A 23742-nucleotide genomic window follows, 5' to 3' on the forward strand; every position below is an offset into this window, starting at 1 on the left:
GATGATATTTTCTTTTCCCCAAAGGGATTTTTTAAAATATATCTTTATTGGAGTATAAATGCTTCACAATACTGTGCTAGCCTTTGTCGCCCAACAAAGTGAATCAGCCATATGCACACATATATCCCCATATCCCCTCCCTCTTGCATCTCCCCCACACCCTCCCTATCCCACCCCTCAACGTGGTCACAAAGCACTGAGCTGATCTCCCTGTGCTATGCGGCTGCTTCCCACTAGCTATCTATTTTACATTTGGTAGTGTATATATGTCCACGCCACGCTCTCACTTTGTCCCAGCTTACCCTTCCCCCTCCCTGTGTCCTCAAGTCCATTCTCTATGTCTACGTCTTTATTCCTGCCCTGCCACTGGGTTCATCAGTACTTTTTTTTTTTTTAAGATTCCATATATATTCGTTAGCATACGGTATTTCTTTTTCTCTTTCTGACTTACTTCACTCTGTATGATAGACTCTAGTTCCATCCACCTCACTACAAATAACTCAATTTCATTTCTTTTTATGCCTGAGTAATATTCCATTGTATATATGTGCCACATCTTCTTTACCATTCATCTGTCGATGGACACTTAGGTTGCTTCCATGTCCTGGCTATTGTAAATAGAGCTGCAATGAACATTGTGGTACATGTCTTTTTGAATTATGGTTTTCTCAGGGTATATGCCCAGTAGTGGGATTGCTGGGTCATATGGTAGTTCTATTTGTAGTTTTTTAAGGAACCTCCATATGGTTCTCCATAGTGGTTGTATCAATTTATATTCCCACCAACAATGCATGGGGGTTCCCTTTTCACCACACCCTTTCCAGCATTTATTGTTTCTAGATTTTTTGATGATGGCCATTCTCACTGGTGTGAGGTGATACCTCATTGTAGTTTGGATTTGCATTTCTCTAATAATTAGTGATGTTGAGCATCTTTTCATGTGCCTCTTGGCCATCTATCTGTATGACCATCACCATTCCTTGGTGAAATGTCTACTTAGGTCTTCTGTCCATTTTTTTTTTTTTTTTTTTTGCGGTACACGGGCCTCTCACTGCCGCGATCTCTCCCGTTGCGGAGCGCAGGCTCCGGACCTGCACGCCCAGTGGCCATGGCTCATGGGCCCAGCCGCTCTGCGACATGTGGGATCCTCCCAGACCAGGGCACGAACCCATGTCCCCTGCACCGACAGGAGGACTCTCAACCACTGCGCCACCAGGGAAGCCCCATTCTGCCCATTTTTTATTGGATTGTTTGGTTTTTTGGTATTGAGCTCCATGAGCTGTTTATATATTTTGAAGATTAATCCTTTGTCTGTTGTTTCATTTGGAAATATTTCTCCCATTCTGAGGGTTGTCTTTTTGTCTTGTTTATGGTTTCCTTTGCTGTACAAAAGCTTTTAAGTTTAAGTCCCATTTGCTTATTTTTGTTTTTATTTCCATTATTCTAGGAGGTGGGTCAGAAAAGATATTGCTGTGGTTTATGTCAAAGAGTGTTTTTCATATGTATTCCTCTAAGAGTTTTATAGTGTCTGGTCTTACATTTAGGTCTTTAATCTACTTGGAGTTTATTTTTGTGTATGGTGTTAGGGAGTGTTCTAATTTCATTCTTTTACGTGCAGCTATCCAGTTTTCCCAGCACTACTTATTTTTTTAATTTTTTTTTTTCTGTACGCAGGCCTCTCACTGATGTGGCTTCTCCCGTTGCGGAGCACAGGGTCCAGGCACGCAGGCTCAGTGGCCATGGCTCACGGGCCCAGCTGCTCCGTGGCATGTGGGATCTTCCCAGACCGGGGCACGAACCCATGTCCCCTGCATCGGCAGGGGGACTCTCAACCACTGTGCCACCAGGGAAGCCCCCCAGCACTACTTATTGAAGAGGCTGTCTTTTCTCCATTGTATGTTATTGCCTCCTTTGTCATAAATTAGGTGACCATATGTGCATGGGTTTATCTCTGGGCATTCTATCCGGTACTATTGATTTATATTTCTGTTTCTGTTCTACTACCATACTGGCTTGATTACTGTAGCTTTGTAGTATAGTTTGAAGTCAGGGAGCCTGATTCCTCCAGCTCTGTTTCTCAAGATTGCTTTGGCTATTTGGGATCTTTTGTGTTTCCATACGAATTGTAAAACTTTTCGTTCTAGTTCTGTGAAGAATGCCATTGATAATTTGATAGGGATTGCATTGAATCTGTAGATTGCTTTGGGTAGTATAGTCATTTTCACAATATTGATTCTTCCAATCCAAGAACATGGTATATCTCTCCATCTGTTGGTATCACCTTTAATTTCTTTCAACAGTATCTTATAGTTTTCTGCATATAGGTCTTTTGTCTCCTTAGGTAGGTTTATTCCTCGGTATTTTATTCTTTTTGTTGCAGTGGTAAATGGGAGTGTTTCATTAATTTCTCTTTCAGATTTTTCATCATTAGTGTACAGGAATGCAAGAGATTTCTGTGCATTAATTTTGTATCCTGCAACTTTACCAAATTCATTGATTAGCTCTAGTAGTTTTCTGGTGGCATCTTTAGGATTCTCTATGTAGAGTATGATGTCATCTGCAAACAGTGACAGTTTTACTTCTTCTTTTCCAAGTTGTATTCCTTTTATTTCTTTTTCTTCTATGATTGCCATGGCTAGGATTTCCAAAACTATGTGAATAAGTGTGGTGAGAGAGGACATCCTTGTCTTGTTCCTGATCTTAGAGGAAATGCTTTCAGTTTTTCACCATTGAGAATGATGTTTGCTATGGGTTTGTCATATATGGCCTTTATTATGTTGAGGTAGGTTCCCTCTATGCCCACTTTCTGGAGAGTTTTTACCAAAAACGGGTGTTTTTTGTCATAAGCTTTTTCTGCATCTATTGAGATGATCATATGATTTTTATTCCTTAATTTGTTAATGTGGTGTATCACATTGATTGATTTGTGTATATTGAAGAATCCTTGCATCTCTGGGATATAACTCACTTGATCATGGTGTATGATCCTTTGTTGGATGTTGTTGGATTCTGTTTGCTAGTATTTTGTTCAGGATTTTTGAATCTATGTTCATCAGTGATATTGGTCTATAATTTTCTTTTTTTGTGATATCTTTTCCTGGTTTTTGTATCAGGGTGATGGTGGCTTCGTAGAATGTATTTGGGAGTTTTCCTCCCTCTGCAATTTCTTGGAAGATTTTGAGAAGGATCAGTGTTAGCTCTTCTCTAAATGTTTGATAGAATTCGCCTGTGAAGCCATCTGGTCCTGGACTTTTGTTTGTTGGAAGATTTTTAATTACAGTTTCAATTTCATTACTTGTGATAGGTCTGTTTATATTATCTAATTCTTCCTGGTTCAGTCTTGGAAAATTGTACCTTTCCAAGAATTTGTCCATTTCTTCATGGTTGTCCATGTTATTAGCATATAGTTGTTTGTAGTAGTCTCTTATAATCCTTTGTATTTCTGTGGTGTCAGTTGTGATTTCTCCTTTTTCATTTCTAATTTTATTCATTTGTGTCCTCTCCCTTTTTTCCTTGATGAGTCTAAGGGTTTATTAATTTTGTTTATCTTCTCAAAGAACCAGCTTTTAGTTTTATTGATCTTTGCTATTGTTTTCTTTGTTTCTATTTCATTTTTTTTTCTAATCTGATCTTTATGATTTCTTTCCTTCTACTGACTGGGTTTTCTTTGTTCTTCTTTCTCTAGTTGCTTTAGGTGTACGGTTAGATTGTTTATTTGAGATGTTTCTTGTTTCTTGAGGTAGGATTGTACTGCTATAAACTTCCCTCTTAGAACTGTTTTTGCTGTGTCTCATAGGTTTTGGGTTGTCGTGTTTTCATTGTCATTTATTTCTATGTATTTTTAAATTTCTTCTTTGATTTCTTCAGTGATTTCTTGGTTATTTAGTAGTGCACTGTTTAGCCTCCATATATTTGTGTTTTTTACAGTGTTTTTTCCTGTAATTGATTTCCAATCTCATAGCATTGTGGTCAGAAAAGGTGCTTGATATGATTTCAGTTTTCTTAAATTCTCTGAGGCTTGATTTGTGTCCCAAGATGTGATCCATCCTGGAGAATGTTGCATGTATACTTGGGAAGAAAGTGTATTCTGCCACTTTTGGGTGGAATGTTCTATAAATATCAATTAAATCTAACTGGTCTACTGTGTCATTTAAAGCTTGTGTTTCCTTATTTATTTTCTGTGTGGATGATCTGTCCATTGGTATAAGTGAGGTGTTAAAGTCCCCTACTATTATTTTGTTACTGTCGAATTCCCCTTTCACAGTTGTTGGCATTTGCCTTTATGTATTGAGGTGCTCCTATGTTGGGTGCATAAGCATTTATAATTGTTATATCTTCTCCTGGATTGATCCCTTGATCATGTGTCTAATTTTAGACCTAAAATTAGACCTAAAATGATCTAAAATTAGACCTAAAATGATCTAAAATTAGATCATTCCTTATCTCTTGTAACAGTCTTTATTTTAAAGTCTATTTTATATGAGATGAGTATTGCTACTCCAGCTTTCTTTTGATTTCCATTTGCATGGAATATCTCTTTCCATCCCTTCACTTTCAGTCTGTATGTGTCCCTAGTTCTGAAGTGGGTCTCTTGTAGACAGCATATATATGGGTCTTATTTTTGTATCCATTCAGCCAGTCTGTGTCTTTTGGTTGGGACATTTAATCCATTTACATTCAATGTTATTATCAATATGCATGTTCCTATTACTATTTTCTTAATTGTTTGGGGTTTGTTTTTGTGGGTCTTTTTCTTCTCTTGTGTTTCCTGCCTAGAGAAGTTTCTTTAGCATTTGTTGTAAAGCTGGTTTGCTTGTGCTGTATTCTCTTAGCTTTTGCTTGTATGAAAAGCTTTTAATTTTTCCATTGAATCTGAATGTGATCCTTTCTGGGCAGAATAATCTTGGTTGTAGGTTTTTCTCTTTCAACACTTTAAGTATATCCTGCCATTGCCTTCTGGCCTGCAGAGTTTCTGCTGAAAAGTCAGATGATAACCTTATGGGGTTTCCTTTGTATGTTATTTTTTGTTTTTCCCTTGCTGCTTTTAATATTTTTTCTTTGAATTTAATTTTTGTTAGTCTGATTAATATGTGTCTTGATGTGTTTCTCCTGGAGTTTATCCTGGATGGGACTCTCTGTTCTTCCTGGACTTGGGTGACTCTTTCCTTTCCCATGATAGGGAAAATTTCCACTATAATCTCTTCAAATATTTTCTCAGACCCTTTCTTTTTCTCTTCTTCTTCTGATACCCCTATAATTCAAATGTTGGTGCATTTAGTGTTGTCCCAGAGGTCTCTGAGATTGTCTTTGATTCTTTTCATTCTTTTTTCCTTATTCTGCTCCTTGGCAGTTATTTCCACTATTCTGTCTTCCAGCTCACTTATTCATTCTTCTGCCTCAGTTATTCTGTTATTGATTCTTTCTAGTGTCTTTTTCATTTCAGTTATTGTGTTGTTCATCTCTGTTTGTTTGTTGTTTAGTTCTTCTAGATCTTTCATAAACATTTATTGTATTTTCTCAGTCCATGCCTCCATTCTATTTCTGAGATTCTGGATCATCTTTACTATCATTACTCTGAATTCTTTTTCAGGTAGATTACCTATTTCCTCTTCATTTATTTGGCCTTTTAGGTTTTTACCTTACTCCTTCATCTGTGACATATTTTTTTTGCTGTCTCATTTTTTCTTTCTTTTTTTTTTTATGAGTGGGGTTTTGTTCCTATCTTACTGGTTGTTTGACCTGAGGCTTCCAACACTGGAGTTTGTAGGCTGCTGGGTAGAGCTGGGTCTTGGTGCTGAGATGAGGACCTCCAGGAGACCTCACTCTGATGAGTATTCCCTGGGGCCTGAGGTTCTCTCTTAGTCCAGTAGTTTGGACTCAGAGCTCCCACCACAGGAGCTTCAGTCTGACCCCTGGCTTGTGAACCAAGATCCCACAAGCCATGCAGAGAGGCAAAAAAAAAAAAAAGGGTGGGAGAACAATAACAAAGCAAAAAATAAAATTAGACTAGGAAACTAACAGATATGTTAGAAAAAATATAAAAAATATATAAAAATATAAAAATAAAAATATAGATGAAACAACAACTGGAAGGTAAACAGAGCCACAATAGTAAAAAAGAGGAGGAGGAAAAATAAAGGTGGAAAAGTCCTTGGCTGTGGAAGGCAGGGCCTAAGCAAGGGTGAGGTTTGGGCAGTGGGCAGGGCCTGTGCTTAGGACCCACAGGGCTGGAAAAGGCCCTGGGTGTGTGGATGGTGGGGCTTAGGCTCAACAGAACAGAAGGGGCCCATGTGTGCCTCCCGCCTCTGGTCTCAGAGAGTGGGGGACCCCACGTGAGAGCTCAGTAAGTTTCCTGGGCTCAAGTGGGTGGGACCAATGCCCTCCGCTCCTCTCCCACTCCTCCTGTCCTGGAGGGTCCCTCCTGCCTACCTTTCCTGTTCTCCTTCTCCCCCCAGTCTCCCTCCTATGCTCCCAGGATGCACACAGCCCAGAGGGGGTCTCTGAGGGTGTAGGACCTGGCTCGAGAGCTGGGCAGACTTCTCCAGCTGAATGGGCAAGGGGTACGCTGGGTGTGCTCCCTGCTGATCCGAGCCCCCAAGGGTCTCTTCAGGTGTGGGAACCCCTCCCCCATCTCAGCCACCCCCTCAGAGGCACCAGTCCTATCAGCCCTCCACTTCTCCTCCCCCCTCAGTCCCCCCACATCCTACCAGTTTGCTTGGGGGTTCCTCCCAACACCTTGGACATTGAGGTCCCCCACCAGCGTCCTGCAGGTGCCCTAGTCATGGGGAGACACGAACTCCATGTCTTCCCACACAGCCATCTTGATTCCCCTCCCTACCTATGATATTTTATTGCAATTATTGATTTCTCAATCCATCTCCTCTCTGAATTTTTAAGAAATTATCCCAAACTTAAGATAACCATCTAGCCTTTCAAGTAACACTCAAGCATTATCTGATACGCAGGCCTAAAGGGAAAGTAACTTTTTTTGACTTATTACTTTCTTTTCTTTTTTTTTAATTTATTTAAATTATTTATCTATTTTTGGCTGTGTTGGGCTTCATTGCTGTGCGCGGGCTTTCTCTAGTTGCCGCAAGTGGGGGCTACTCTTCATTGCGCAAGTGCGTGGGCTTCTTATTGTGGTGGCTTCTCTTGTTGCAAAGCACGGGTTCTAGGCACGTGGGCTTCAGTGGTTGTGGCTCACAGGCTCTAGAGCGCAGGCTCAGTAGTTGTGGCACACGGGCTTAGCTGCTCCGCAGCACGTGGGATCTTCCCGGACCAGGGCTCGAACCCATGTCTCCTGCATCGGCAGGCGGATTCTTAACCACTGCACCACCAGGGAAGTCCCTATTACTTTCTATTGATTAGAGGCCAGGTTCAGGAAAGTTAGATGTTAATTTGTAGAAGACTGATAATTTGCAAATGATTTGTATCTCAGTAAAGGGGCAAACTATTTCTTTCCAATCAAAAAATAAACCCACAGTGGTATGGGATTAAGAGATACAAACTACTGTGTCTAAACAGATAGGCAACAAGTATATATTGCACAAAAAAGGAAATATAGAAATTATTTTATAATAACTTTAAATGGAATATAATCTATAAAAATACTAAATCACTGTGCTGTGCACCTGAAACTAATAATATTGTAAATCAACTATACTTCAGTATAAATATGTTATAATAAATAAATAAACTCAAAGGTTAAGGTTTTTAGGTTGCTGTAGGACATTAACAGGTTTTGTACTGGACTTTGCAATCTTATTCCAGCATTTTCTTTTTCCCATTGACAAAATTTAGCAGTTTTTCCTATCCTCTTTTGAACCAGTTTTGCCATTTTGTCAATCTCATGGTTAATGTCTTAAATCTTTGGCACATCCTCATTATATTTTTCCAAGATCATGTTTTTACTGTTTTTCAAAGTGAATGAAAGATTCTTTAAATTCCGTAGTGCTTTATAATTTTCAAAAGTTTCATACACATGATTTCATATAATACCATAATAACACTTTTTTTCCCCTACCCCTATATTGCCCCTCCCTGCTTCTCTCTCCCCATTGGTAACCACTAGTTTTTTCTCTATGACAATCCATTCTTTATTTTATTCACTAGTTTGTTTTATCTTTTAGATTCCACATATAAGCAATAGCATATAGCATTTGTCTTTCTGTCACACTTATTTCACATAGCAAAATACCCTCCAAGTCCATCCGTGTTTTTTCAAATGGCAACATTTTTTCTTTTTTTTATGGCTGAGTAGTACTCCATTGTATGTATATGTGTGTGTGTGTGTGTGTGTGTGTGTGTGTGTGTGTGTATAATGTCACAGTTTCTTTATTCATTCATCTATTGATGGACATTTAACATGTGTTGGTTGCTTCCATGTCTTGGCTATAACAGTGCTGCTATAAACATTGGGGTGCATGTATCTTTTCGAATTAGATCATGTTTTTACCTTTATAAAAAAAGTATTCTTTGCCAGAAGCCAGGAGCTCCTTACAGACAGCCATCTTTGAGTCCTTGTCCTGTGTTTCTCAAACTTAAATGTGCATCCAAGTCAACTGAGGATTCTATAAGTCTAGGGATGAGGGAATCCTGAAATGTAGAATTTCTAGCAGCTGCTGTTGGCCTTAACCCTGAGCACAATGCCGGGACTTGAAAAATGCAGGTGCTTAGAAAATGTTACTGTAAACATCAACCTGTATGGGTAGATGACATGTCTTACTCCTCATGCTGCCTCCCTCCAATACCTATCCTTTATTTTCACAACTTATATGCAATAGTACAGAGGATCTAATTTTGGTGGGGACACAGTTGGTACACCTTGCTTATCACAATGACCCGGTTAAAGCAGAGTTTAGTGAGAGGGTGAGGGAAAATGGAAGAGGGCTCACCAACAATTGGAAAACGTAGTCAATTTGGATGTCAACTAGGGCACCTAGGATGGTGAGGGCGCTCCCATCCCTACAGAGTACCTCACCACAGGACTCAGCAAGAGGGTAACACCAGCAGCATTGCACAACCTCATTCCCCACAGGCCAACTGCATCTCCCCTTAGGCAATTTGGGCTGCAGAGAAGTGAATCATGGCCGCCGCACCTACACTTCGGGGGCTTCTGACCTACAGAGTGGACAGTGTCCAGCTCCTGTTGTCTTTGGGCCTCTCACCTTCACGTGCCATCATGTTTATACAGTTATGGGCAGTAAACTCTCTACGACTAGAAAAATAAAATAATCGAGTGCCTCCTCTGTGGATTCAGGAAGGATTATGAATGTCTACCACACCCTGGAGGTACATCAGAATTGGAAGCTTGAGTAAAAACACGCTTGTGCTAGGGTCTCACCTCCAGAGGGCCTGCTGTAATCAATCCGGGGTAGGACCCAAACAAGAGTATTTTTAATATCTCACTGCGTCTTTAGGGGAAATAACAGACACATTAGCTGCCCTGTCATTTAGAAAACTGGGAAGTTGTTGGCTATCGACTTCTTTAATCATCCCAGCGGCACGAAGGCCAAGTGTCTCTAGTCATCTTAAGAGCATTGCAAGATTTCAAAGAAAGTGGTCATACTTCTCTGTGCTTTATAATGTGAATGTGTTAAAACTGCTTTTGAGAAGAAAGCACTAGGTGGTACAAAAGGTGACATGTGATGTAGATGACATGTGAAGCCTGGCAAAGGTGTGACTTCCCCAAGCACCTGGGAAAAAAAAGGAAGGATGTTCCACCTGAGGCTGAATCTAAAAATCTACACATAATGGAAACAATTAAATGACTAAGAAATTGTAAATCTAAGATTATGAAGTTTTCTTTGGTATTTTTTATAAAATACTTTTTTATTGAAAGAAAATATTTCTAAAAATAAATTACTTTGGAAAAGTTATATGAAGTAAGAACATAAAGTTTCACACTTCTGCACCCTCGTTCCCTCCGTGTCACTGTTTCTCATCCTATACCTGGAATCCGACTGCTGGCTTAGACAGGAATGAAGGAGAATTCAGCCTGAAAGATGACCTGCATCAGTACCTCTGTTCATGAAGAGGATGCCTTTGGACTTTGCCCATCCTCATCCAGAAGGTTTCTTCCAGAGGCCAAAACAATTGGGAAGGCATGGATGAGGTGAGGGACATTGAGAAATAAGATCTAACACTATGGGAAATGTCATTAAATATCAACACAAATGTTAAATACAGATACCTATTGGTAAAGACTAGAAGAAGGAGGAGGAAAAGAAACAGAAGAAAAGCTAAAATACAGAAGACAGATGTAAACAAGCCATGACAAGTGAATAGTGGCTGCCACGTGTTTGTACTGTGTGCCGGGTACCTTATATGTGCTATTTTGTGGAATTCTCAAAAGAGCCCAATGAGGCGGAGTCATTATCTCCATCTCTCAGATAAGGTCTCTTTTCTGTAGTGGCGGCTGAATCAGCATCTTTCCCCTCTTGGACAATTTTAAATCATTTCCAAATTTGATGTCAGGAAGGGAAGGGCACATCAGGGGCCTCAGGCTAGTTGCTACTGGGGGGATGGAGAGGACCCTGAGCATCTCAAGGAGAGCAGAGCCCTGAGAAGGAAGGAGGCTGGGACCCTGAACGGGCCCAGGGAAAAGCAACAGACCAGGAGCACCCACACTGGACAATGAGAAAGAGTGAGCTTTTTTTTTTTTTTTTTTTTTTTTCTTGCGGTACGCGGGCCTCTCACTGCTGTGGCCTCTCCCGTTGCGGAGCACAGGCTCCGGACGCACAGGCTCAGCGGCCATGGCTCACGGGCCCAGCCGCTCCGCGGCATGTGGGATCCTCCCGGACCGGGGCACGAACCCGCGTCCCCTGCATCGGCAGGCAGACTCTCAACCACTGTGCCACCAGGGAAGCCCAAGAGTGAGCATTTTGATTCATTCATTTGCTTATACATTTATTCGTTCATCCATTCAACAACCACTTACACAAGTTACTATGTGCCAGACACTGTTCGAAGTGTTTTACAAATATCAGCTCACTTAATACACAAAACAATATTGTGAGGCACGTGCTAATACGATTCCCATTTTACAGATGAGGAAATTGAAACACAAGCTAAATAACTTCCCAAAATATTGTTATTAAGCCACTGATTAGGAGTTTTATTTGTTACAGCAGTGAGGTTGCCTTGACTAATACAGTATCACTACATAGATATTTTCTGTTCAGACTTAAAGATATTGGACTTCAAAGGTATTGGAAAGGAAGTTCAAAAGACATCTCACGTTTTGATGTGGCTCAGTTCAAAACATTGATGAGAAGGATGAGTTTATTTGGATGGTGTAGGGGGCATTAACACCTTGACTATTAATGATCTTTTTGAAAGTATCTATACAAGTTTATCTACAAAATCTCTTGTGAAATGCACTGTCTTTTAAATAAAATAAATAAGTTTATCTCTCAGATTCAGGTGCCTGTGTGTTCTCATCTGTTAAATGAAGGGTAGGGACGGATAAGCTTGGAAGTACCTTCCAGCAACAACCTTATGCATCAGCATTAAATTTCCCATGTTGAGGCCATCCCAATATGAGAAATTTAACTTAAACTAGGAGTAATTGCTTTTCATAACCAGTTCATAAACTCAAGGCTGAATCCAAGCCATTGATCCCAGTCTTTTAACTCTGAGCCAGGAGCAGAAGGCATGAAGAGTCTGTGTAAGAACGTGAGCATTTACAGACACCAGCTAATATAAAAGAACTGTAACTACACTTTAATTTGGCTATCCTTTGTTCGAAAATCACACGGTGTATGATTCTACGATAAATAAAGTGATAAGTAAAGCACTTTCCTCGGAGGCATGGATACAGTACTGCCACATCCTGGAAAGGTTTCTATGAGAAAATGTCAGATCAGCGGAGACGATTTGACCTCCTCTCCTTTCCATCATTTTCTACTCCCTATTGTTCTCTGTCCCTTTACTTCCTCCTCATTAGAGCCTCTGGATCTCTCATTTTGCGCTTCCATCATTTGACATTGAATTCACCTTTCCTTTTGACAGGACCTGCTGCTTTATATTTTTTTTTTGCAACTCTGCAAAGATAAAAATCTCATTTCTTAATGAAAACTGAGACTCAGATACAAAGTATACTCAGGAATTGGTTGAATTGGCAAAGAAAAAAGGAAATTATTGAAAGAGCTGATAACTGACCCGAGCCCAAACCCAATGTTAAATCTGGCGTAACTATTCTCTTTTTTCAAACCCAGAGCTGAACCAAAATCACTCCTTTTGGAAGGTTTTGTGAAACTTAATCAACACTGCCGTGGGGTATGTGAATGATGACATTTACAACATCAATGAAACAACCTGCACTGTCACTGCCCTGAACCTAAACCAAACTGGAACAACCCTGGGTGTAACTAGAAGCTAAAACCCAAGTGGAACGTTTTAAAGTTCTGCTCCATGTAGGGCTAGGGCAGCAACCACCGTTAATTTTATCGGGTTGACTTAGTCGTCTCTAAAAATAGACAGATCTGCACATTTGATTTTACCCTTCAGGCAAGTGGGTTCTTACTTATGCCACAAGCTACGGTTATGTTACCAAAAACAAGTTCATGTGCCCGACACACAGTGAGGCCAAACAAACCTAAAGGTCGAAGTTTGGGGCAGAGAAAGATTTATTCCAGGGCCTGGCAACGAGAATGAGTGGCTTCTGCCCAAGAAAACCCCGAACTGCCCGAAGGATTTCAGCAAAGCATTTCTAAAGGCCAGGGGTGCGGGGTGGAGGGAGGGAGTGCTCAGGGTATGTGATCAGCTTGTGAAGAGTTCTCTGGTTGATGTTGAGGTAACAGGGCGGTTAACGTTATCCATCCTTAGGTGCCAGTAGGTCAGGGGGCCATGTGCTCATGGTCATCAAGTAGTTAATCTCTTCCATTTGGTGGGGGGGTTAGCATCTGAAAAACTCAGGAAATATGCATGAGATACTATTACCTAGGTACTTCCGAGAGGAGCTAAAGCAGAGGCTATGAGGGAGGGGTCTGTCCCAGGAAGGCACCGTAGGGTCCTGCTCAGTTGCACTTAGATACCAAATCCTCTCTCTCTCTCTCTCTCTGTCTCTCTGTCTCTCTCTCTCTCTCTCTTCTCTTCCTCCCTCCCTGCCTCCCCCTCTCCCTCTGCACCCCCTTTCCCTCTATCCTTCCCCCTTCCTCTTTACCACTCTCTCTTCCTCATTCCTCTTCTCTCTTCTTTACCTTTGATGAGTGGAGAGGGGTGAGCAGGGATGTCCTCCAAGTTTCAACCTTCTTACAATTTCTCCCTTAAGGGACCTAATTCATCTCACGAATTCAACTCCTTATCTCTGTCTATGATTTCTACTTTCTGTCTCTAGTTCTATCCTTTCACCTAAATTCCAGGTCTACAGGACACATTCATATAGAGGATGTGGTACATTGTCTCCAAGAAAACTGCATCAGTTCTTTCCCCCTTTGAGCGGTACAGCCTGTTCCTTCACCCCCGGTGAATCTGGGGGGCCTGTGACTGCTTTGATAACAATAATGGATGTGATGCTGTGAGACTTCAAAGACTAGGTTTTAAGTAACCTTGCAGCTTCCACCTGGGCCTCTTAGAACACTAATTCTAGGAGAAGCCAGCCCTGGGGGAAGCCAGCCACCATGAAAGAATCCGACTACCCTGAGACTGCCATGTTGTGAGGAAGACCACACCAGCCACAAGGAGAAGCCATATGGAGAGAGCGATGCCCAGCCAGTCCCCGGTGGCCCAGACACTGCAGCTCAAGCACCAGACAAACATGAATTAAGAAGCCATAAGGGGCTTCCCTGGTGGCGCAGTGGTTGAGGGTCCCCCTGCCGATGCAGGGGACACGGGTTCGTGCCCCGGTCTGGGAGGATCCCACATGCTGCGGAGCGGCTGGGCCCGTGAGGCATGGCCGCTGAGCCTGCGCGTCCGGAGCCTGTGCTCCGCAACGGGAGGAATCAATCCCAAGGGAACACTAGCCAGTAGAGCTTATCAGGACCACAGAATTGTGAGAGATACTAAGAAATGTCTGCTTTAAGCCACAGAGTTTCAAGGTGGTTTGTTATGCAGTAATAAATAACCAGAAGAGACATCTAACTTTCATTCAGTTGCTGATTCTTTCATCTAGCAATTGTCCATTGAACAATTACTTCATGTGCAACAACTTGCAAGGTACCAGGCATAAGCAACGAATAAGACAGATCCAATTCTTACTTCCATGTGGCTGACAGTCCTTCCGAAGGAGAGATGTTGAACAATCATTGATCCATCATTTCAAACTTCTAATACCTCCTCCTCTGCTCTTGTGCTCAGCTGGTTAAATTTTCTCATTTTTCATTGAGATAACAGAAATAATCAGGGAGGGACTCCTTCACTTAGGGACCTAGGATGTAGACTCCTAACATACCAGCATCTCTGTGGAACTCTCCACCCACCTTCTCTCTTGTTTCTCGGAATGAAGTGTCCCCGGAGATCACCACAACCACTTGAGCCTTGGATTCCATCTCCTTCGCGATGACTTCTCCATCACTTTCGTCAGAAAGCAAACAAGCTACAGATGATCTCGACCAAGTCCTTGGCTTGAAATACCATCTTTCGGCTGATGGCCCAGGGATCTGTATCTCTGGCCTGAATCCCTGCCCAGAACTACAGACTGGTACATATCCAATAGATACACCACCTGCTTGGTCCCTCCACTTAGACATCACCTGAGGTATCTTAATAAGCTTCTCAAACTTAACATGATGCCCACAGAACTCTAGATGTTCTCCCTCCCCTCTCTCACATTCTTCTCTGTCCCAGTAAATGGCTTCCTCACAATTCCATCCCTAAGATAGGTTAGTGGTCCTTGATTCCTCTCCTTTTTTCACTCCCGCCTCCAATCCAGCTGGAACCCCTAGTGTCTCTACCTCCAAAACATACCCTGAGCCCACCCTTCACCTTCAGCCTCTCCATCTCAGTTCAGGCCCCCATCCTCTCTCAGCAGACCGCTGACATTTCAAGCCTCCTTATTTCCACCCTCATCCCTCCACCACGCATTTTCCTTACAGCATCCAGGGTATCTGTTAGAAATATAAATCGTGTCACGTGATTCCTCTGTTTAAGGGCTTCCATTGTGCTTAGAAAGCTTGTGTCTTCGTACCCTTGTTTCTAAACTCTGTGTCCTTATTTCCGTGATCTGGCCTCTCAGACTTCATTTCATGTGACTCTCACCTTCATCCACCACATCCTAGCCGCAGGTCTTATTTCCCTCGTCAGGACAGGCCGAGCTCACTCACCCCAGGGCCTTTGCACCAGCTCTTGGCTGGGCTGACTTGCTAGTCAGCCTTCAGCTTCAACGTCTCCTTCTCAGACTACCCAGCCTAGTATGCTTTCTGACATTGTTCATGATTATGTATTTTTTAACTTATTTTTTCCATCGCCCTGCACCTAGAGAGTAAGCTCTGTGAGTGTAGGTGTTTTGTCTTGTGCGCTGCCACCTCCTCAGCTCCCAGAACAGTGCTTGGCCTATAGTAGGTGCTGAATAAATGTTTGTTGACTAAATGAATGAAACGATCACTAGTGTGATGAGAATGATGAAGAAGAGTGCCAGCTACTATGGGAGCAAACGGTGAATGGACTAACTTAGTTTCAGGGGTGCGGAATGGGAACCATCTTCCTGAGAAGGTAGCAGTTTAACGAAGACCAAAGGAGAAAGAGGAGAAAGTCAGATATCAGGGAGGCAGGGAGGAGAGCAGAAGACCATGAGGAAGATCCCTGAGGGCAGGAAGTGCCTGGCTCCTGGGGAATCTGAGAGAAGTTCTCAGGGAAGGGGGCTGGCAGACAAGGCTCTGGGAAGGGTTTTCATGCTTTCAGGTCACTCATCTCCATCTCGCCTAGACCTGGCTCATCTTTTTGCCAATCCAGAGTCTTCATGAATGTGCTTCTTCCGGGGGTTCCCCTATTCTCCCACAGGGTCCTGGAACCCTGAGGTTGCCTCTGCTTCCTCTCACTCAGAACTTCATGTCCCTTGGCGGCTGGGGGGGGGGATCCCTGTCCAGTTGACCACCCTCTCAAATCTCTCTCACATCTGCTCTGTGGTCGCCGTTCTCACCACCCACGTGGCAGAGAGGAAGAGCTTTGCCTCGTGCCGGTCCTCAGGCCTCTGTCTCAAAACCTCAGCAGCCTTCCAGGGACCCCCTGATTCTAGCCCCACCCACACAAGTCCTACCAAGCTGTAGCCTGCACACTAAATCTTCCTGGGAAGTGGGCTTCATCACAGCACTTCTCCACCCAAAGACTCCAGTGACCCCTTAACTCCGGCAACACCCTCTCTCAACCCCATCACCAGGCTCCACACCTCCCATCCAACCCGATTTCCCAGCACCCCTTCTAAGACTCCTTCTTCACAGGGCAGTGAACACACCCACCTCCTTCCCTCCCGCATGTTTGCACACGCCCCGGCATGACCTCCTTTCTTCTCTCAGCACCTTGAGCCCTCTTCCTCCTTCATAAGACATCTAGCCATCACTCAGTATGTGGCCGGTAAAGAGCTCAGAGTCTAGAATCAGATTGCCCAGCTCCACCTCGCACCTGCAGTGGAACCGTGGGCAAGCGAGCCACTTCACCTCTCTGTGCTTTGTCTTCCTCATCTGCAAAATGGGAACAATAGTAACCAATTCATCAGGCTCTTGTGCAGATTATATGAGTTAATATATGTAAAGTACTGAGAACAGGGCCCGGTACGTTGAAAGCACTAAAAAGCGTTTACTATTATTTTTATTGTTGTTATTATCACTCCACCTTTTCTGTCCTGAACTCATAAAGCACGCAGGATAATCCATAACACAAATTTAATGCTTAATTTTATACCAAATTGTATTTTTCCCTTTTGTTTCCGGAGACCCCTGGTAGGATCCTCGTTTCTTTGAAGACAGAGAAACAACTAAGGCTGTGTTACGTGCCAGCAGCCCCAGGGAAGGCTGAGATGAATCAGACAGAGTCCTGGCCCTCAAGTTGCTCACAGGCTAATAGAAGGAGACCAGCCTGTAATCATCATTCAGTACCATGGGGCATGGGGGTGTGATAACAAGAAATGCATGGGAACTCTGGCAGCACCAAGAAGGGGCTTTCTGGAAGCAAGGCTGCCCGAGCTGTAGGTTGAAAGAATGAGAATCAGATCTGTAAAGTAGGGAGTGGAGGAGACTGGAAGCATTTCACACTGACCCACACCAGCTGAGTCTCCTTTCCTTTCTATGGAAGTACTAGCTCAACATCCAAAAAGCACTGAAAAGGATTTCAAACTCTACTGAAGTTTTAAAAGCAGGGCCTAAATCAAACTACATTGCATAACTCACAGCAACTTATCCTAAAATCCCTCCTCAGCCATCCGTGCCCGTCTCCACAGCAGCCACTTAGAAATCTCTCCTGGCTCCTTTCCACACCCTCTCTTTGCAAACTTTCTCCACAAGTTCCTCCAGGGTTGGCTGGTTCCCTCTCCCCTCCCCACTTCTGCTCAGCTCTTCAGTAAGGAGACACATTTAGCTTTCCTAGGCCTCCTTCAATTCATCTTTTCTTCTCAGCAGCAACAGAAAGCCAGGCTCCAAGGCCTCCCTGGCAAGGAAGGAGGAGACTGCAAACATTTATTGCACTATACTTTCTCTTCTGCCCCGTCACAATCCTCCCTAGTGAAAGGTTTGCTCTCCTCTCAGAAGAGGATGTCTCGCATCCAGGTCACCTTCCAAACTCATAACCCACCCAGCAAACTCCCCCAACCCTTGTCTCCTGTTGGACTGAGCCGGATTCTCCTCTGCCATCCGTGAGGTGGGGTGGGAGAGGATGCTGAGGCTGCCTGTGAGGACTGGGTCCTTCAGAGTTTCTTCTAGAGCAATGACTATTGAGCTTTTCTGAGACTCATTGTAGGAAATACATTTTACATTGCAGCCAAGTGTACGCATATGCACACAGACACACACACAGCTGAAACGAAAGCTTAATAAAACATTACTTAACCTTCCCGTGCTATTTTCTAGTCCATGTATGTCATTTTAAAGTGGGAATAAGCATCAGCTTTTAGGGATACAAAGTATTTACAGCTAACATGACATGAGGTCTGGAACTTGCTTCAAAATAGTTGAGACAGAGGGCTGGGGTGTAGATGAAACAAGATTGACCACAAGCTGATAATTGTTGAAACTCGGTGAGACGCACGTGGTACATGGCGGTTCATTATACTGTTCTCTCTAATATTTCATATATTTGATATCTTCCATAATAAAAATTTAAAACAAAACAAAAATATTGGTCATGCCCCACTAAATTGATTTCACAATCCACGAATAGACCAAGAACTACAGTTTGTAAAATACCTTCTAGAAAATCCAGGAGTTTGAAACTAGATGGCAGGGGAGAATGTCAACATCTAAATTTAATCTAATACACACACACCCCAGCCCCCAAACCAGGTCTACTTCTTCTTCTAAGATTGGGAGGTGGGGTGTTTGCTGAGTTTTGTTTCTCCTCAGGGTACCGTCGTTTTCAGATGTCTCTCTTTGACAAACAGGAAACCTACATGGCAATTATCTCCACCCACCAAGATTCAAGTCCGTTTCTCATTAGCTGAGATCTCCTGGACACGGGAGGATTTTGCCCAAGGCCCTCAGCAATCCTGTCTAGGACCAACCCAGTCGTATTAGGAGCAAATTAGGGGACACTGTCTGTGAGCAAAGCCCTGCAGAGACTCAGAGAGCATCCTGGACGGGGCATGGAAACCTGCTCATCCCTCCTCCACGACCAGCTTGTCACCACTTCTGGCTCCTCAGGTGCACCTTGGTGCCTCCCTGGTATTCTCTGAGGAACTCCATGGTCACTCTATCCTCTTCTTCCTTTTTACTTAGTTTAGTAAAGTGAGATTTCAGACGACCCTTTGGTTCGTGGCCAAGTGTAAGGTTGTTTATTATCTGTTGGTCACAAGGCACTCTGAACTAGCTTCAGCTCTGCTTCGCCAAATCTCTCCATCACACTGTGCTGAGTGAACGCTGCAGACACCCCTCGTGTCTGAGAGCACACGTGTGCCATTTCCTCTTCCCTTTTGTCTGCAGCTATGAACTCTATATGTTACCAAACCAAACTTGGGCCCACCCGCTTGTGCACAGTAAAGCCAACCTACCAACACCAGCTGTGGTGAAGGAAAGTGCAGCGTGTGTTGTAAGGCGCCAGACAAGGAGACCAGGGCAGCTCGTGCTCAAAAACCCTGAACGCCTTGATGGTTTTCGGGGAACAGTTTTTATAGGCAAAATATATGGGGGGAGGACTGAGGGTGTGTGACCTTCCTCAGATTGGTTGGTGGTGAAGTAATGGGGTGGTGCTCCAGGAATCGCAGTCATCGGCCGTTTGGTTCCAACCAGTCTGGGGTCCACTACTTGTGGCCATCCCCCACCTGCATGGGGGCCTTTGTTCCTGTAGACGAACTCAGAGATGTGTATCAGACTGTTACGTGTATCCCTTGAGGGGGAACCAGGACCCTGCCCCATCACTGCGCTGTTGTTTCCTGACTGTCTTTCCTTTGTTTCTGCATTCCCTCACTCCTCTAATTAGTAACTGAATCTGCCCTTTGGAACTCAGGGAATGTCGAGGAGGCTGAAACCTTTTCTCTACAAACAAGAAACGGGGGACGTGGAAAGGCTTTTGTACTTGGGAGGGTCCCCACAGTGTCCTGCTCAGTTTCATATCTAGAAACCACACTTTAGTGAAAAATCTTTCCATAGCTGAAGCAATTCTGCCACACAGAAAAACAGAGGCTTCTAGGGTTTGAATCCACAGTGTTGACCCTGAAAGCCCGCATTTCTCTCCACCAGAGTCCTGTCATCTTTATAACTCAAGATTCTCTTCTCCCATCCTGCCCACAATTCCTCACGTTTTTAATAGTAAATAATCCCTACTAGTAGTTTCTAAGCCTTTATCACTCGAACCACTGCAGGAACCCAACACTACTAGTATCTGTACGGATTAAAAAACTAATATGGCAGTGTAGGGAAAACACATTGAAAAGTTGGTAGAGACAGCCATAGCAGTCCTGTAGGGTGTCTGCTTCAAGTAAACAGAAAGGAAGGTGATTGTTACATTCAATCTAGACAGTGAGCATAACCAGAAGTAGTGCCAGTGTGCTCATCAGTTGGTGTTCCCTGAATGCTTTATAATGTTTATATTTGATGTCAAGTTGCCAGCCTCTCGTGCTATGGTCTCCATTGTGGAGGTTACTGCCTTTATGAAAGCTCCTGGTTGAGGAAGGGTGGGTGATGCCTATTGCCTATAATATAGAGAGTGTGGTTTCATGTCCTGTCTAGACCAGATGGCTGTTGAGCTTATTCTAAGGCTCCCTCTACCCACCTCCTTGGCTCTCCTGAATGGCATTTTCTGGGCACTGGTAGACCTGCCTCAGGTGGGTCCTGGCTGTGCGGGGCCTGACTGTATAACTGCAGTACCAGTTGACCTCTTAGATCTGCTGGGTGGGGGCTGGCACGTGACCCCAGCATCATCATTCCTAGAAGCCATCAGCAAAAAGGTCCAGTCTCAAGTCCTCCAAACTCTAACCAGTACGTGGAAGAGGAGGCCCCAAAATACACTATTGAATTATTCTGGGATTATTTAAACAAGATTTCAGAACAGTACTCCTGGCTATAAATGCATAGACTACCTTCTAGAAGAAATTACACACCATCTCCATTCCCATAAAGTGGACTCCATTCCCATAAAGCTGACTTTCTTCCTAATAACGTACGTACGGCGGTTAGAGATTCGGGTGGTGACCTTCATCAGCACGTTGGGAAATGTGGCAGCCCACCATGGTGGGATGACAGTGAACCCTCTTTTACTCTTTACTGTGACTCCTTGCAGGTACCTATTCCCTATAACCAGCCCTTGAGCCACCACTGCCAGCTTTCTTGGAGATGCCCCCTATTGCAGAACCCTCGTGGAGTGTCTGTTCCTCCATCTGGCTAAGAGAAGGAGAACTGACCCATTCATGATGGCTCTGAGGATTAAAATTCCACACTCCAGTCCAAAAAAAAAAGAAAAAAATCACACCCACGTACACACTCATGAAGATACTTCTACAAGCTGTGACACGGCTGCTTCTGTTGCTTAAAGGGGATTCTAGTCCAGCCTTGCTGGGTCAGATACTGGGCCTCTGGGGTCTCTATACCCTAGAGGAGGGGACTAGGTCTGGTCTAGGACAAGGTCATAGTACAGTCCCATGGCTTCAGGAAACCCTGCTGTCCGAGTCTGCGATCACTATGGCAGACACTTGCCAGGTGGGGTTGCTAGGTAACGCCACAGAGTGGGATGAGTAGCTCGCTGAGCAACTGGGTACAGGCATCCTCTGCACTGTGTACACTACTCGTACCACCCATCCCTGATAGCTACCTCTGACTTCCTTTCTCTTCTGGAATGGATCTGCATTTCAGAGACTGTTCATGGGGGCTCAGATCAAAACAAAACAAAACAATAAAATTGCCTGCAGCCTGTAAGCCAACGAGGGAGTGGACCCTCTCAGTCTCGGGCAGTGGCCATGGGTAAGCTGGATTGTTTATCAGTGCAGCCAGCCCTGGGTTAGACATTTCCCCAAAGGTTGGTTCCACAGCTTGGAGTGCTTCAGAATGGGTTCTACCATTTCCCTAGGATTCTGAGGTGCTGCTCCGCAGAGAGAGTTTGCTGTACTGAGTCCATGCCATCCACTTGGCGCGCTAACTCCATCATTAGATGCACTTGGTGACGGTGCCCTTGAAGCTCAGTTTGGGGGGATATTTAACTCAGTGGATTGCTGGACCTCAGGGCCAAAGTCTAGGACAGCTTCTCCCTCTTTTGCTGGCTTGGCCACAGAGTGGCTAAAACCAAAGGAATAAGGCTGGGAAGGACTAAGAGTTTAGAACCTATGTTTTCTCCTTTTCCTTTGCAGCTCATGACAGAGAGTCGAGGACCTAAAGAGCAGGGCCCCACGATAACTTTCGAGAGCCCTAGGTACTTCTATCTTCATGGGCCTCTTCCTCCATAAAAAACATTTTAAATTGTATTTTACTGATGGATTGCTATAAAGGACAAATATGTTAGTATAATATACGAAAATATTTTCTTCAACCTAAAAATTAAGTTTCTCTTTTGATTTTAGGAGAAATTAAAACATTTTTATGGACCTTAAAAAATATTGTGAGTCCTGGGTACCGTGCCTGTTTTGGGCTTAATGGATGTCAAGTCTGGTAAGAGGTCCACTGAGTACCTGTAGATTGATAGGAAGATGAAGGGCAAGAACACGATATTCAGGAGGGAGGTTTGCAGAAAATCCTTCACTGTGTCTCCTTCCATCTGCTTCCTGCTCTCAGCCGTGATGATTTCAGAATCTCCAATTCACTCTGAAGGGTGGGAGAGAGTATGTGGAGGGAAGCATCATTTCCCACACACAAGTCACCACAACACTGTAGTAACAGAGGATTACAGTTTCCAATTTTAAAGAAAAATTTATTTAAGCACACTAACAGAAATATCAAGAATAAATTTTGTCCTTCACTACAAACATCCCTGCCGAAGTCCTAGCATTAGTCGTGAGAAAGACTGTTTTAAAAGATGTTTACAGGGCTTCCCTGGTGGCGCCGTGGTTGAGAGTCCGCCTGCCGATGCAGGGGACACGGATTCGTGCCCCGGCCCGGGAAGATCCCACGTGCCGCGGAGCGGCTGGGCCCGTGAGCCATGGCCGCTGAGCCTGCCCGTCCGGAGCCTGGGCTCCACAACGGGAGAGGCCACAACAGTGAGAGGCCCGCGTACCGCAAAAAAAAAAAAAAAAAAAAAAAAAAAAGATGTTTACAAAGCTACCTTCAGAAACTTGGGCTTTGCTGTCATAATATTTTTCAGCTGTCGATGAACTGAGTCTCCATGCTTATGATCCACCGAGTCACAAATAGAAGGACATAAGATTGGCAATTTCTCCTACAATATTTCACATTTGTCAATTTCAGAACTTATCACCTAGAGACAATGTATTACAATTTTCTTAGTCCGTGTGGTTCTAATTCACTTTCCCCTACCTTATTCTACAGGTCTGCAGATGGCCAGAATCTCAGAAGGAATTGTGAAATTTTCCTATTCTTTTCAAAAGATATTTTTGGTTCACTTTCCCCTAACACAGAAATGCCAGGCGGCACATTTAGCAATGGACTGTGTGTGTCCTCGAACGAGAATGGAGTGTTACAAAACTAGAGATTGAGAAATGCTCTTAATATTGCCAAGTGAACTGAATTATTATTGTTGGAGAGGAAAAGTAATTTTCCCTCTACCCTTTTAGGTTCTCGGCCAAGACTCCCTGTAATTAAAAGACAGATTAACAAGAGAAAAACAAATTTAATTACATACCTAGGGGAGCACCACAAAGATATAAGGCCCAAAGCCACCCAAGCAATTGAGCCTTGTGTACCAGCCTGAGCTAAGGAATGAGATAGGAGCCTGGGGCTTCAAAAGGGGAGGAGGGGAATTCACAGGAGGATGCGAAGAGCAGGTGTTCGGTAAACAAACGTTGCCCTGCCACACAGACAGAAGTCTCTCAGATGATGAAGTTCTCTCTTGTAGTAGCTCTCTTCCTGGTACAGGCTCCCTTTCTAATTTCTTTTAGGCAGTTAAGGGGGAGGCGGGGAGGGTATAAAGCTTTTCCTGAGTCTGCTGGGTCTTGAATGTCTTCAGCTTAAAATAATCCACCTGCCAAAGTGGCACGTTCTGGGGTGGCTTATTCTGAAG

The 23742-nt window shown here is 43.7% G+C and overlaps 1 protein-coding gene across 1 annotated transcript in view; it reads left to right on the plus strand.

Moving 5' to 3' along the window:
* The window catches only part of LOC309822645 (uncharacterized protein), a 41920-nt gene extending 18379 nt beyond the window's left edge, over nt 1-23541 (plus strand). Inside the window, exon 5 of the mRNA XM_082654622.1 lies at nt 23052-23541. Coding sequence (XP_082510748.1) covers nt 23052-23218 — 167 coding nt within the window. The 3' untranslated portion in view covers nt 23219-23541. The remainder of the gene's footprint in view (nt 1-23051) is intronic.
* Nucleotides 23542-23742: the final 201 nt, after the last annotated feature.

This window comes from Grampus griseus (genome assembly GCF_964374135.1).
Source record: "Grampus griseus genome assembly, chromosome: 5".
Classification (NCBI taxonomy): domain Eukaryota; kingdom Metazoa; phylum Chordata; class Mammalia; order Artiodactyla; family Delphinidae; genus Grampus; species Grampus griseus.